Below are 16,656 nucleotides of genomic sequence, written 5' to 3'. Positions count from 1 at the left end.
CAGGCTCAGGGAGGGGCAGTCTTCTGCTGGGACTGGTTGGGGCTGAGGGAGAGAACCAGGAAAAAGACATGCTGTGGAGGGGAGCAGAGATCAATCACTAATGATTAAATGCAGAGTGGTGCATACAGAGCAAAAAGAGAAAGAAACACTCAGTGCATCATGGGAACCCCCCAGCAAAGTCTATAGCAGCATAACTAAGGGATGGTTCAGGGTCACCTGATCCAGCCCTAACTATAAGCTTTAGCAAAAAGGAAAGTTTTAAGCCTAATCTTAAAAGTAGAGAGGGTGTCTGTCTCCCTGATCTGAATTGGGAGCTGGTTCCAGAGGAGAGGAGCCTGAAAGCTGAAGGCTCTGCCTCCCATTCTACTCTTACAAACCCTAGGAACTACAAGTAAGCCTGCAGTCTGAGAGCGAAGCGCTCTATAAGGGTGATATGGTACTATGAGGTCCCTAAGATAAGATGGGACCTGATTATTCAAAACCTTATAAGTAAGAAGAAGAATTTTAAATTCTATTCTAGAATTAACAGGAAGCCAATGAAGAGAGGCCAATATGGGTGAGATATGCTCTCTCCTTCTAGTCCCCGTTAGTACTCTAGCTGCAGCATTTTGAATTAACTGAAGGCTTTTCAGGGAACTTTTAGGACAACCTGATAATAATGAATTACAATATTCCAGCCTAGAGGAAATAAATGCATGAATTAGTTTTTCAGCATCACTCTGAGACAAGACCTTTCTAATTTTAGAGATATTGCATAAATGCAAAAAAGCAGTCCTACATATTTGTTTAATATGCGCATTGAATGACATATCCTGATCAAAAATGACTCCAAGATTTCTCACAGTATTAGTAGAGGTCAGGGTAATGCCATCCAGAGTAAGGATCTGGTTAGACACCATGTTTCTAAGATTTGTGGGGCCAAGTACAATAACTTCAGTTTTATCTGAGTTTAAAAGCAGGAAATTAGAGGTCATCCATGTCTTTATGTCTGTAAGACAATCCTGCAGTTTAGCTAATTGGTGTGTGTCCTCTGGCTTCATGGATAGATAAAGCTGGGTATCATCTGCGTAACAATGAAAATTTAAGCAATGCCGTCTAATAATACTGCCTAAGAGAAGCATGTATAAAGTGAATAAAATTGGTCCTAGCACAGAACCTTGTGGAACTCCATAATTAACCTTAGTCTGTGAAGAAGATTCCCTATTTACATGAACAAATTGTAAACTATTAGATAAATATGAATCAAACCACCGCAGCGCAGTGCCTTTAATACCTATGGCATGCTCTAATCTCTGTAATAAAATTTTATGGTCAACAGTATCAAAAGCAGCACTGAGGTCTAACAGAACAAGCACAGAGATGAGTCCACTGTCTGAGGCCATAAGAAGATCATTTGTAACCTTCACTAATGCTGTTTCTGTACTATGATGAATTCTAAAACCTGACTGAAACTCTTCAAATAGACCATTCCTCTGCAGATGATCAGTTAGCTATTTTACAACTACCCTTTCAAGAATTTTTGAGAGAAAAGGAAGGTTGGAGATTGGCCTATAATTAGCTAAGATAGCTGGGTCAAGTGATGGCTTTTTAAGTAATGGTTTAATTACTGCTGCCTTAAAAGCCTGTGGTACATAGCCAACTAATAAAGATAGATTGATCATATTTAAGATCGAAGCATTAAATAATGGTAGGGCTTCCTTGAGCAGCCTGGTAGGAATGGGGTCTAATAGACATGTTGATGGTTTGGATGAAGTAACTAATGAAAATAACTCAGACAGAACAATCGGAGAGAAAGAGTCTAAACAAATAAAAAAGCTCTCTTTTTCAGAGGAGCTACAGCATCCAAAGTTGTCTTCAATGAGGATGTAAAACTATTGACGAGATACTCTATTTCACTTACAGAGTTTGGGTAGCTACTCTGCACTGTGTTGGTATATGGCATTAGAGAACATAAAGAAGGAATCATATCCTTAAACCTAGTTACAGTGCTTTCTGAAAGACTTCTAGTGTAATGAAACTTATTCCCCACTGCTGGGTAGTCCATCAGAGTAAATGTAAATGTTATTAAGAAATGATCAGACAGAAGGGAGTTTTCAGGGAATACTGTTAAGTCTTCAATTTCCATACCATAAGTCAGAACAAGATCTAAGATATGATTAAAGTGGTGGGTGGACAAATTTACATTTTGAGCAAAGCCAATTGAGTCTAATAATAGATTAAATGCAGTGTTGAGGCTGTCATTCTCAGCATCTGTGTGGATGTTAAAATCGCCCACTATAATTATCTTATCTGAGCTAAGCACTAAGTCAGACAAAAGGTCTGAAAATTCACAGAGAAACTCACAGTAACGACCAGGTGGACGATAGATAATAACAAATAAAACTGGTTTTTGGGACTTCCAATTTGGATGGACAAGACTAAGAGTCAAGCTTTCAAATGAATTAAAGCTCTGTCTGGGGTTTTGATTAATTAATAAGCTGGAATGGAAGATTGCTGCTAATCCTCCGCCTCGGCCCGTGCTACGAGCATTCTGGCAGTTAGTGTGACTCGGGGGTGTTGACTCATTTAAACTAACATATTCATCCTGCTGTAACCAGGTTTCTGTAAGGCAGAATAAATCAATATGTTGATCAATTATTATATCATTTACTAACAGGGACTTAGAAGAGAGAGACCTAATGTTTAATAGACCACATTTAACTGTTTTAGTCTGTGGTGCAGTTGAAGGTGCTATATTATTTTTTCTTTTTGAATTTTTATGCTTCAATAGATTTTTGCTGGTTATTGGTGGTCTGGGAGCAGGCATCGTCTCTACGGGGATGGGGTAATGAGGGGATGGCAGGGGGAGAGAAGCTGCAGAGAGGTGTGTAAGACTACAACTCTGCTTCCTGGTCCCAACCCTGGATAGTCACGGTTTGGAGGATTTAAGAAAATTGGCCAGATTTCTAGAAATGAGAGCTGCTCCACCCAAAGTGGGATGGATGCCGTCTCTCCTAACAAGACCAGGTTTTCCCCAGAAGCTTTGCCAATTATCTATGAAGCCCACCTCATTTTTTGGACACCACTCAGACAGTCAGCAATTCAAGGAGAACATGCGGCTAAACATGTCACTCCCGGTCCGATTGGGGAGGGGACCAGAGAAAACTACAGAGTCCGACATTGTTTTTGCAACGTTACACACCGATTCAATGTTAATTTTAGTGACCTCCGATTGGCGTAACCGGGTGTCATTACTGCCGACGTGAATTACAATCTTACCAAATTTACGCTTAGCCTTAGCCAGCAGTTTCAAATTTCCTTCAATGTCGCCTGCTCTGGCCCCCGGAAGACAACTGACTATGGTTGCTGGTGTCACTAACTTCACATTTCTCAAAACAGAGTCGCCAATAACCAGAGTTTGATCCTCGGCAGGGGTGTCGTCGAGTGGGGAAAAACGGTTAGAAATGTGAAAGGGTTGGCGGTGTACACGGGGCTTCTGTTTAGAACTACGCTTCCTCCTCACAGTCACCCAGTCGGCCTGCTTTCCCGGCTGCTCGGTATCTGCCAGAGGGAAACTAACGGTGGCTAAGCTACCTTGGTCCGCACCGACTACAGGGGCCTGGCTAGCTGTAGAATTTTCCACGGTGCGGAGCCGAGTCTCCAATTCGCCCAGCCTGGCCTCCAAAGCTACAAATAAGCTACACTTATTACAAGTACCATTACTGCTAAAGGAGGCCGAGGAATAACTAAACATTTCACACCCAGAGCAGAAAAGTGCAGGAGAGACAGGAGATGCCACCATGCTAAACCGGCTAAGCGCTAGTAGCTGCGCTAAGCTAGCGGATTCCTAAAAACACACAAAGTGAATAATGTGTAAATAATTTAGAGGTGATTCAGCAGAGGGAGTGCTTTAGTTAAGGCACGTGAAGATTACACTGTGAAACAAATCGTTATCTAGTTAACTAGATCAATCTAACTGTGCAGATTAAACAGCTAACAGATACAGCAAAACACAGCTGTGTTCCGGAACAGGAACTGATACAATACCGCAGTGACAGCCAACCACCAGTAGAGGCAAGAGGAAGGAATTTTTTTAGATAGAGACAATTTCAATTTAGAAACTAGGAGACAATTTCAATCAGTCAAACTCTCTGAATCAGTTGTAATCTCGGTACAGTTGGTTCACTGCTTTTGGACTGGATCAATTTGTAGGTACATATATAAAAAGGTCTTGTTCAGCAGTTGACAGCAGTATTGTACACCATCTGTTTTTCATTAGAACAGAAACATAGACGGTTCAGTCATCTGGTAAGGTTGCCTCCTGGGTGCCTCCTGAGGGAGGTGTTCCAGGCACGTCCCTCTGGGAGGACACCCCGAGAAAGACCCAGGACTACGTGGAAAGATTATATCTCCACACTTACCTAGGAATGCCTCGGGATCCTCAAGTCAGAGGTGGTCAATGTTGCACAGGAAAGGGAAAGGGAAGTCTGGGGTCCCCTGCTGGAGCTGTTGCCCCCGTTACCCGTAACCGGAAAAGCGGTTGAAGATGAGTGAGTGTGAGAAACATAGAAAACATCATGTCTCACGTAGAAATCTGAAAAGGAGAGAGAGAGAGAGAGAGAGAGAGAGAGAGAGAGAGAGAGAGAGAGAGAGAGAGCAGTATGTGACATTCTCCAGCCTGTAGCATTGGCTGGGAGGCAAAGAGTTTCAGTCAGGTTTTAAGAGATTTCGTAGCACAGAGTCTCTGTTGATTGAGGTCTTTAATGACATTTTTCTCACATGTGATGCTGGGAACTGTCATTTTTGGTTTTGCTTGATTTAACTGCTGCTTTCGATACTGTTCATCACAGTATTTTATTATCTCGGCTACATCATTTGGTAAGTATTGATGGTACTGTGCTTGAGTGGTTCCAGTCTTATGTGACTGACAGGATGTTTTCTGTGAATATTGATGCTTTGAATCATATGTAGTCCCTTTGTCCTGTGGTGTTCTACAGGGCTCGATTTTGGGGCCTTGCTTTTTTCACTATATTTATTGCCTCTGGAGACTATTTTTATAAGGCATGGGATTTTATTCCATTGCTATGCAGATGACTGCCAAATTTATTTGCCCATGACACAGATGGATGGTCAGTTGTTGAAACATCGCTTGGCATGCTTAGAGGATATTAAATCCTGGCTTGTCTTGAATTTCTTAAATTTGAATGCAAAGACCTTTTTTGGACCTAGCCCTCTTCTGTTGATTTGGGACCCTTGGAAGCAAAATTTAAACATGTCAATGTTAATCTTGGTTTTAAGATCAATGGTGATCTTAAAATGGATAGTCAAATTGCAGCAGTGGTAAAATCTGAAACCTTTTACACAAATCCCAATCACTACGGTTTCTCTATTATGTTCATATTTTAGAAGAAAAGTGTAAATTAACCTTATATGCATAAAAGATTCTTGGTGCAGTAATGAGGTCACTTGCTTCAAATCGCTGGTTCGATTTCCCTCTGTTTGACTTAGACAAAGAAAGCAGACTGAGGGGGCTGGCTACAACTTCCTTCACAAAACATGCAGTGGTGGGCACTAATCTGCTAATTATTATTGAAGGTAATGTTTTCAGTCATGGGTTAGCGTTCCAGATAACTTTGAAAACCATCAGCGGGCCAATTAGCTTCTGATAAATTTAGTTCCGATAACTTTTAGACCACTAACATATTTTTGCAGGCATAGTGAATTAAGCTTATCTCCATGGAAATAAAAAGTTTGTGTTGTAAGCCTTTGTGTTATAGCAGACAGAAATTGCTTTGAGATGTAGCATGAAGACAAACAAAACGCATAGACCATTTTGTATATATTGTTCAAAATGTGCATTTGTGTTTATTGTTAGAACCTTAATTTTGTAAATTCTTTTGTACAAGATCCCAATCTAACTTTATAAAGTGTCAAAATAGTTGTTTATTATAGTTTACTGTGTTTTGAAGAAATGTGTGTGAAATTTTTTTTTCCGCTTTATTTTTTCTTTTGTTATTTCTGATTGTAAACCTTTATTACACTTATAAAACACCACTATAGCATATATATTCTGAAAGTACAGGTTGTCCTGAAAAAAAAAGACACACACCACTTTTTGTGGGATGCAGGGTGGTCTTTTAACAGCAATAATAAAACATTTATGACAGGTGAGTGAACTGTCCAAAAAATGGCCTCGGACCCCAGAGGGTTAACATCACATCTGTCGTTTTACAAAGTGAAAATATCAACTATATGTTTTAGTTTTAAAGTAATGCACTAACTTTGAAGGTTTTAGCCTTTAGACACACACATGCCATAATTGCATTATGGGTACATTTGTACCCATAATGGAGAAGCAGTGTGGGGGAAGCAGTGTGGTTTTTGTCCTGGTCGTGGCACACTGGACCAGCTCTACACCCTCCATCGGATGCTTGAGGGTTCATGGGAGTTCACCCAACCGGTCCACATTTGCTTTGTGGATCTGGAGAAGGCATTTGACCGTGTCCCTCGACGTGCCCTGTGGGGGGTACTCCGGGAGTACAGGGTCCTTTGCTAAGGGCTATCCGGTCCCTGTACGCATTGGTTTGCATTGCCGGTAGTAAGTCAAAGCTGTTTCCAGTGCATGTTGGCCTCCACCAGGGCTGCCCTTTGTCACCAGTTCTGTTCATTACCTTTATGGACAGAATTTCTAGGCACAGCCAGGGTGTAGAGGAGATCCGGTTTGGGAACCACAGAATCTCATCTCTGCTGTGGTCCTGTTGGCTTCGTCAAACCAGGACCTTCAGCGTGCACTGGAGTGGTTTGCAGCTGAGTGTGAAGCATCTGGGATGAAGATCAGCACCTCCAAATCTGAGGCCATGGTTCTTGACCGGAAAAAGCTGCCTTGCCCTCTTCAGGTCGGTGGGGTGTCCTTGACTGGTGGAGGAGTTTAAGTATCTTGGGGTCTTGTTCATGAGTGAGGGATGGATGGAGTGTGAGATCGATAGACAGATCAGTGCGGCGTCTGCAGTGATGCGGTCGCTGTATCGGTCCTTTGTGGTGAAGAGAGAGCTGAGCAGGGGGCAAAGCTCTCGATTTACCAATCAATCTAGATTCCGACCCTCACCTATGGTCATGAGATTTGGCTCATGGCCGAAAGAACAAGATCGAGAGTACAAGCAGCTGAGATGAGTTTCCTCCGCAGGGTGGCTGGGTGCTACCCTTAGAGTTAGGGTGAGGAGCTCTGTCACTCGGGAGGAGCTCGGAGTCGAGCCGTTGCTCCTCCACGTCGAAAGGAGCCAGCTGAGGTGGCTCGGGCATCTTTTCCAGATGCCTCCTGTACACCTCACTGGAGAGGTGTTCTGGGCACGTCCCATCGGGACGAGGCTCCGGGGAAGATCCAGATCATGCTGGAGGGACTACGTCTCTCAGCTGGCTTGAGAACGCCTCGGGGTTCCCCCGGAGGAGCTGGGGGAGGTGTGTGTGGATCGGGAGGTCTGGGCGGCTTTGCTTGAGCTGCTGCCCCCGCAACCCGACCTAGGATAAGTGGAAGAAAATGGATGGATGGATGGAGGGTACATTCATTTCTGAGATCAGTGGTTGGCTGGTCAGTGTAATACACAGTTAGTGAAACAAGTGGTTTTACAAATAAATCTGTATTTGTAAATATGTCATTTTTTTCATTTGTAAAAAAAAAAAAAAAAAGGCACTTTGAAAACTGAAAATTCTGTTAAGTCCTTCATCACTTTTTTCAAATGTGTGGCTGCTCACACTGCCATGAACACTGCTATCTACTGCCATCTAGTATATAGCTGATATTTTCACTTTGTAAAACAACAGATCTGATGTTAATTTCAATAACTTGTGGGGAATTAGTTTGTTTAAAATTATAGTCAAAACTCAAATTAAGTCAAAACTGTCTGCCTGTGCAAGACTCCAGTGAAATGACCGGCAGATCTGTATGGTGTGTAGAGAATTTTTTTTTTCCTCTCTCCTCTCTCTCCTTTCTCTCTTTTTGCTCTTTTCTCTCTGATTCACCAGGTCTCTTTTGCTGAGAGAAGGCTGATCTGAGACGGAAGCGCTGATTCATTGTTGTGTCAGTAGCTGCCACTGTACTGAAATCAATACTTGAAGTTATCGTTTTAGCTTTTATCTGTGACTTTTGCTAAATTTTTTAGGGATTTATCGGTTTAGCTTTATAAAAGTTAACTTCTCAGTTAGCGGATTAACATTAGCATAAGAAGAACAGAATAAAGTCAGTGGACATGAGCAGAGCTACTCGCTGAAATGTCGGTGCCTTATACGATACAATACAATGCGATAACACTATTGTCCACAATGTGGAAATTTGACTTTGGTTTGACTGTATGTACACTCATATAAATCTGACTTGTCTTCACTGTCTCTCTTTAGGATCCAGTGGTTTTAAGGCTCGAGGAAAGATGCTGGAAGTCAAATCAACCTCGGGGAAGCTGCTTTTTTCAGCTGACGAGCAGGAGGTTGTGGTGGGAGCGGAGAGGCTGCGGGTGATGGGTGAGTAACGTGCACATGTGCACAAAGGCTCTGAATGTCAACCATGGAGCTGTATATAAGAACTAGAGAGTGCAGTAGCGCTGAGCCGTGTGCCGACAAGGAGGCATGATCGCCATTTTAATTCTGGGCAAGTTAGTGATTTGCGTGCATAGAAGTTCACTTAGTCTCGTCAAGAAACAGGGGGAATATGCCGGAAAGCTGCACATGTTGGCAAAGCCACCAACGGAGGAACAAGGGAGACAATATTTCCTTCAATAAGTAAGTGGTTTTGGTTCTTCTTGTCACTTTGTCCATGATATTTGGATGATAAACAGCTGTATGTCTCCTGCCGTACCTGTGTCGCCCGATGACATGGACCATTAACTCTTCACTTATGTCTAGTTGATATTTTCCACTGCTAGTCCAATGTCTAATTAAAATACTTGTCATTGGTGTTTAAAATTGTTCAACAAGACTGGGGATTTTTTAAATTTGCACCTTAAAATAATGAGATTATAATGACCCGAGCTGTGCCGCTAACAGTCACACCCACACATAGAGATGTGTACCCACACCACTGACTTCATGAATGAAACTCAGTCAATAAAGGATAATTGTGTAAAAATATAATATGTATATAAATGTATTGTAATGGTTTTAGGAGCCGCGCTGCCTTGAACACAGCCGTAGTTCAGCCCAGCAGCGTAGCTTAACAGCACAGATCCATGTAACTTTCAATACTAATATTTAGGAATGGCTGTGTGTCAGAGTAAGTTTAATACTTTCCTGACATAATTTAATGTAATTTAATTTTACTGGCTCGATATCCAGGTCAAAATGACATTTTAACACGTATTTTGCAAGCATTTTTCTGAGTGTGTTGAGTCGCGAATCTCCATTGAAAATGCATTAACATCCGAATACTTCATCGATATTTTGCCCGGTTAGGAAACGTCATGTCGCTGTCCATGAAGGGACATTTTCTCCCTCAGCCCCAACCAGTCCCAGCAGAAGACTGCCCCTCCCTGAGCCTGGTTCTGCTGGAGGTTTCTTCCTGTTAAAAGGGAGTTTTTCCTTCCCACTGTAGCCAAGTGCTTGCTCACAGGGGGTCGTTTTGACCGTTGGGGTTTTACATAATTATTGTATGGCCTTGCCTTACAATATAAAGCGCCTTGGGGCAACTGTTTGTTGTGATTTGGCGCTATATAAAAAAAAATTGATTGATTGATTGATTTTCGTTTAATGTGCAGCATTGGGACTGCGCTCTCTAGTTCTTATATACAGCTCCATGATGTCAACTGCATTTCATGCATACCGGCTACTGTGAGTGCTGATGTTTCCTCAAGGTCAAGTCTGTGGATGAACTGCACAACCCCATCACAGATAAGTGTCAGCTGTCAGTGTTACAAATAAATAAATAAATAATAACAAAGTTGACTATTGGCTCTCTGAAATGTCACTAAAAGTTGTTAGATTATGTCATGATGTAATGTGTAATTTACATTTGGTGGGATGGTGTCCAGCATCTTGTCCTGTTGAAAGTTGGATTTATATATATATATATATATATATATATATATATATATATATATATATTGTGAATGGGGGAGTAGAAGATGTGTGTGGACTATATTGCTGTACAACTGCTGAAATACAGTGCATCTGGAAATTATTCACAATGCTTCTCTTTTTCCACATTTTGTTATGGTACAGCCTTACTCCAAACTTCTACACAAAATACCTCATAATGACAATGTGAAAAAAGCTTTTTTTGAGATTGTTGCAATTTTTTTAAATAAAATACAACCTCAATTCCAATTAAGGTGGGACGTTGTGTAAAATGTAAATAAAAACAGAATACAATGATTTGCAAATCCTCTTCAACCTATATTCAATTGAATACACCACAAAGACAAGATATTTAATGTTCAAACTGACAAACTTTATTGTTTTTATGCAAATATTTGGTCATTTTGAAATGGATGTCTGCAACACATTTCAAAAAAGTTGGGATGGGTCAACAAAAGACTGGGAAAGCTGATGAATGCCCAAAGAACACCTGATTGGAAACAAGTGAGTGTCATGATTGGGTATAAAAGGAGCCTCCCCAAAAGGCTCAGCGATTCAGAAGCAAAGATCAGAGGATCACCACTTTGTGAACAACTGCATGAAAAAATAGTCCAACAGTTTAAGAACAATGTTTCTCAACATTCAGTTGCAAGGAATTTAGGGATTCCAGCTTTTACAGTCCATAATATAATCAGAAGATTCAGAGAATCTGGAGAACTTTCTACACGTAAGCAGCAAGGCCAAAAACCAACATTGAATTTCCGTGACCTTCGATCCCTCAGGTGGCAATGCATAAAAACTGACATTGTGTAAAGGATCTTACTGCGTGGGCTCAGGAACACTTCAGAAAACCATTGTCAGTTAACACAATTTGTCGCTACATCTACAAGTGCAAGTTAAAATTCTACCATGCAAAGCGAAAGTCATACATCAACAACATCCAGAAATGCTGCCACCTTCTCTGGGCCCGAGCTCATTTGAAATGGACAGACACAAAGTGGAAAAGTGTGTTGTGGTCTCATGAGTCCACATTTCAAATTGTTTTTTGAAATCATGGATGTTGTGTCCTCCAGACAAAATAGGAAAAAGACCATCCAAATGGTTACCAAGCACAAAGTTCAAAAGCCAGCATCTGTGATGGTATGGGGGTGTGTTCCTGCCAATGACATGGGCAACTTACACATCTGTGATGGCACCAACAATTCTGACAGGTACATCCAGGTTTTGGAGCAACACATGCTGCCATCCAAGCAACATCTTTTTCAGGGACGTCCCTGCTTATTTCAGCAACACAATGCCAAGCCACATTCTGCACATGTTAAAAATAGCGTGGCTTCGTCATAAAAGAATGCGGGTACTAGTCTGGCCTGCCTGCAGTCCAGACCTGTCGCCCATTGAAAATGTGTGGCGCATTATGAAGTGCAAACCACGACAACGGAGACCCCGGACTGTTGAACAACTGAACTCGTACATCAAGCAAGAATGGGAAAGAATTCCAGCTACAAAGCTTCAACAATTAGTGTCCTCAGTTCCCAAACGCTTATTGAGTGTTGTTAGAAGGAAAGGTGATGTAACACAGTGGTAAACATACCACTGTCCCAGCTTTTTTGAAACGTGTTGCAGGCATCCATTTCAAAATGAGCAAATATTTGCACAAAAACAATAAAGTTAATCAGTTTGAAAATTAAATATTTTGTCTTTGTGGTGTATTCAATTTAATATAGGTTGAAGAGGATTTGCAAATCATTGTATTCTGTTTTTATTTACATTTTACACAATGTCTCAACATCATTGGAATTGGGGTTGTACTAAGAAGTCACATGTACTTAAGTATTCACACACTTTGCTCAATACATTGTTGATGCACCTTTGGCAGCAATTACAGCCTCAAGTCTTCTTGAATGTGATGCCACAAGCTTGGTGCACCTATCTTTGGGCAGTTTATATACAACCCCTGGCAAAAATTATGGAATCACCAGCCTCAGAGGATGTTCATTCAGTTGTTTAATTTTGTAGAAAAAAAGCAGATCACAGACATGACACAAAACTAAAGTAATTTCAAATGGCAACTTTCTGGCTTTAAGAAACACTATAAGAAATCAAGAAAAAAAGATTGTGGCAGTCAGTAACGGTTACTTTTTTAGACCAAGCAGAGATAAAAAAAAATATGGAATCACTCAATTCTGAGGAAAAAATTATGGAATCACCCTGTAAATTTTCATCCCCCAAATTAACACCTGCATCAAATCAGATCTGCTCACTCACATTGACCCTATGCCATGACATTGACCCTATGTGTCTTTTTGCAAGGAATGTTTTTGCAGTTTTTGCTCTATGGCAAGATGCATTATCATCTTGAAAAATGATTTCATCATCCCCAAACCCATCCCCGGTTTCTTACAGTTCGGTCACAGACGTTGACTCCAGTTTCTTCCCATTCGTTCCTCATTTGTTTTGTTGTACATTTTTCGATTTTTGAGACATACTGCTTTAAGTTTTCTGTCTTGACGCTTTGATGTCTTCCTTGGTCTACCAGTATGTTTGCCTTTAACAACCTTCCCATGTTGTTTGTATTTGGTCCAGAGTTTAGACACAGCTGACTGTGAACAACCAACATCTTTTGCAACATTGCGTGATGATTTACCCTCTTTTAAGAGTTTGATAATCCTCTTTGTTTCAATTGACATCTCTCGTGTTGGAGCCATGATTCATGTCAGTCCACTTGGTGCAACAGCTCTCCAAGGTGTGATCACTCCTTTTTAGATGCAGACTAACGAGCAGATCTGATATGATGCAGGTGTTAGTTTTGGGGATGAAAATTTACCATAATTTTTTCCTCAGAATTGAGTGATTCCATATTTTTTTCCTCTGATGGTCTAAAAAAGTAACCGTTACTGACTGCCACAATCTTTTTTTCTTGATTTCTTATAGTGTTTCTTAAAGCCAGAAAGTTGCCATTTGAAATGACTTTAGTTTTGTGTCATGTCTGTGATCTGCTTTTTTCTACAAAATTAAACAACTGAATGAACATCCTCCGAGGCCGGTGATTCCATAATTTTTGCCAGGGGTTGTATATGTGGTAGTGTGGAGTGTGCATGCCCTCCCCTACCTGTTTTTGGTAGTGCGCACCTGGGTTCATTATGTTTCTGCGCGCACCTGGGTTCTGATTGTGTTTGATGTGAGCCAGGTATATAAATTCAGCATTGTTTTGTGGCTTCGTCCTCTTTTGCTTCCTGGTCTCTCCCGTGAGGCAGCATTGGAGTGGCTTTACATGCTGTGGTGACTTCGTGCGTTCATCATTTTCCTTCCTCTCTAGAGCTTTGGGTGGCTCTTTATTAGTGGCTTGGAGTGCTGCTTTACTCTGAGTACCACTGCGGCTTACAGCTGCTGCTGTTCGCGGGCGTGTTTGGGCCACCAGCGTCTGATTTGGGCGTGGCACTTTGTGCGCTCTTACGCACGTTGTCTGGAGGCTGGGAGTGCGGCTCCACTGGGGTCTTGAGCAGACCGGTGCGTCTTCTTACTGCGGGACCAGGCTGCACCTCCTGCGGTGGCTGCTGGGGACAGCTGCGTCAGCTTGATAATTTAGAGGTTGGCCACGTCTTGCGTAACTCCTCCTGCTGCTGATTTCCTGGATCCTGGGTATTTGACCAAGCTGCATCTTGTTAATAGTCTGGTAACAAATTGGACTTTGTATGGACATTGTAGGGGTTACAAAGCCAGAGGTGGGCGAAAAAAAAAGAGAAATAACATATCGCGTGCTGGCTTTGTGATCCACATTTATCCCATACCTGTATTTTATTGAGTGTGTTTTTTTTTTTATTATCGCCCTACGTGTTTAATGTGGTTTTTAACTGTAATATATTGGTGTGTGGTTTATTTGCATGTTTTCTTTTTTGTGTGGATGAGAGTTTTGTAATTTTATTGAGTTTGGGTTTATGTTTTTTTTCACTTACAGTGTGTTTTTTTTTTCTTTCTATATTGGTAAATGGGGTAAATTTAACTAATCAAGGTTGGGAATAAATAAAGGTATTCTTTTTGGTCTCTGTTCCCCTTAATTCAAAAAGGTAAAAACAAACCTGTGTCTGCCTTGTGCAGGGTCCTAGGCCTATCCTAGGTGGCGTTGTCAGCAACTTTGTCAATCTGTTATTAGATTTCCAACCTGAGTGCTATATCGCTCTCTCTCTCTCTCTTTCACCCTCCTGCCACATATATATATATATATCCTTTCCCCTCCCTCCTATCCTTTACTGTCACTGCTCCATGTCCCACCCATTTATCAATCCATCTGTTCCACCTCATGAATAGATAAACACATTTCAAGTGTCGTCCTCCTGACCGGGCTCCACAATTCCACTTAAGAGCTCCCATGAGTGCTCTCTGGCTTGCAAAGAGAGGTCTTTCAGCCCACCATGTGAGCAATTACTCTCCGTCCTCATCTACATTCATTTACATCCTTTCCAAGAGCACTAAGTCAGAGTTCATTACTGTCACCTGCCTCTGTAAAGTGCGACTCTTCTTAGCCAAGTGAGGGGCAAATGGAAAGCGGTATACCATGTGTGTGTGTGTGTGTGTGTGTGTGTTTGGGGGTACACAGACAGGTAAAGTGACAAGTGTGGTTCAATAAAAAAGGTTTGTCACAGCTTTTAATACAGCTGTACAGTTTTGAGTCTCCAACTGACATCAGCAGTTTCAGTTAGCTAAAAATTCAGTGTCATTAATTTGTGGAGTTTTATCTGTATACTATCCAGTAAATGTGTCCATTAAGTGCTCACAAGCTTCTGACACCTCTTTGTTTTTGTCTGCTCTCATTCTTCAGGAAAAATAACGATTTCCAATGGTATTTAAATCTGTGGAGTACCAATCCAGGACCATAATTTGGCAGCTTGAACATAGACTCAATGCCTTGTAGAAATGTTTAATAATCACAAACCCACAATTTTCAAACTGAAGCCTTCATATTTTTCTCCAGAAATTGTTGTTTCTTTGAAACAACCCATGAGGTCACAGGAAAACATCCCACAAGAGGATCCTGGCAATTTAATATTTTGCTTTCAGTTCTCCAATTCCACTTTCTGCACAGTTCTAGTTCAGCCTGTGTAAAGTTTTGCAGAGCTCAAGTTCGGATACATATGCCTTCCTGAATATTTCCATGAACCTCTTTGGCGCTGCTTTATCAATAATGGAGCATGGTGAGGTGTCTGGACATAACTCCTTGTTTCATGAGTGTTCTTGTAGTGTCCAAAAGAATACCTATGGATAGACACTCGTGTTACTGATACTGATACTGATACTCGTGATACACTTTAAACTGTGATCATAGCTTTGATCCTGGTCACTCATCCTTAATTTCTGATTGTTGGTCCTGATATTTTATCCAAACTACTGATCTTTCATTGTGCTACTGACCTTTGTTTCTGATTGCTAAACTAAGACCTTGATATGCTGAACTTTGTTGTTGAATGTTGACCTTGGAACCTGATGCTATTTTGTTCTAGTTGCTGAACTTTGATCATGATTGTTGACCTTTTATCCTAATCAATGACTTTTGATCCAGATTGTTGAACATTTATCATAATCACTGAACTTTGATAATGATTTACAACCTTGAAGCCTGATGCTATTTTTTAAATTTTGGTTGCTGACCTTTTTTTACTTATCACTGACCATTTTTCCTGAATGCTGAACTTCAGGTGGTATGTTGATATGTAACACCTAGCTATCTACATTTTTGGCAAAAAAAAAAAAAAAAAAAGATAAACAAATATTCAGAGAACCTATTGTGCCCACATTGGTAACAGTAGCCTTGTAGCACTTTGTGAGTGATTGAGAAATTTTTGATCATGCTTAAAAAGAGGTTGCACATGTAGTCCAACTCCTCCGGGTGATATTTCTGAAATATCAGTGTGTTCGTCTGCGATATGATATATTTAACTGAAATTTCTGATCCAGACAACCAATGATTTATAAAGAAAAATCATGAAAATTATCAGGGGTGCCCAAACTTTTGCATACAACTGTATGTATGCATGTATGTATGTGGCACGATTTGTGTTCGGCGTGAACTCAGAGTGAATTAAGCGATCGACACCAAACTTGGTGTGGTGACTGGGGGCACGAAGGTGGACGTCTTTGGGGCCTTTGTGTTGAAAATGCATGTGTGCAAGCACACGTACACACACACACATACACACACACACACACTCTAGATTAAATCATCACACACACACTAGATTAAATCATCACACACATTAAAGTAATGATTAAAACTTAATTCTGTAATAGATAAATAGAAAAGATTGAAGCAATAAATTAGTGGTTGCACAGTAACCATAAGGAATTAAATTGAAAGTTCTTTTTGTCTAACATTTCTAGCAATAATGATTAAAGCTGAATTCTGTAATAGATAAAAAAGATTAGATTAAAGCATTCAATTACTGGTTGCCCAGTAACCATAAAAGATACACATATAAAAAGAATAGATTAAAGCATTAGCCCAGTAACCATAAAGAATTTAAGGGGAAGTTCTTTTTGCCTAAGGTTTCTAGCAATAATGAATAAAAGCTGAATTCTGTAATAGATCTATAGATTATTTCTAGCTATTATGATTAAAGCTAAATT

The 16,656-nt window shown here is 40.7% G+C and overlaps 1 protein-coding gene across 1 annotated transcript in view; it reads left to right on the top strand.

Moving 5' to 3' along the window:
• Positions 1-16,656, top strand: part of sgcd (sarcoglycan, delta (dystrophin-associated glycoprotein)) — a 406,078-nt gene that overhangs the window by 181,478 nt on the left and 207,944 nt on the right. The window contains exon 4 of the mRNA XM_034177860.1: positions 8,371-8,490. Within this exon, the coding sequence (XP_034033751.1) occupies positions 8,371-8,490 (120 nt within the window). The remainder of the gene's footprint in view (positions 1-8,370; positions 8,491-16,656) is intronic.

The sequence above is a fragment of the Thalassophryne amazonica genome, chromosome 9, assembly GCF_902500255.1.
Source record: "Thalassophryne amazonica chromosome 9, fThaAma1.1, whole genome shotgun sequence".
In the NCBI taxonomy this organism is placed as follows: Eukaryota; Metazoa; Chordata; class Actinopteri; order Batrachoidiformes; family Batrachoididae; genus Thalassophryne; species Thalassophryne amazonica.
This window is presented reverse-complemented; position numbering and strand designations above follow the sequence as displayed.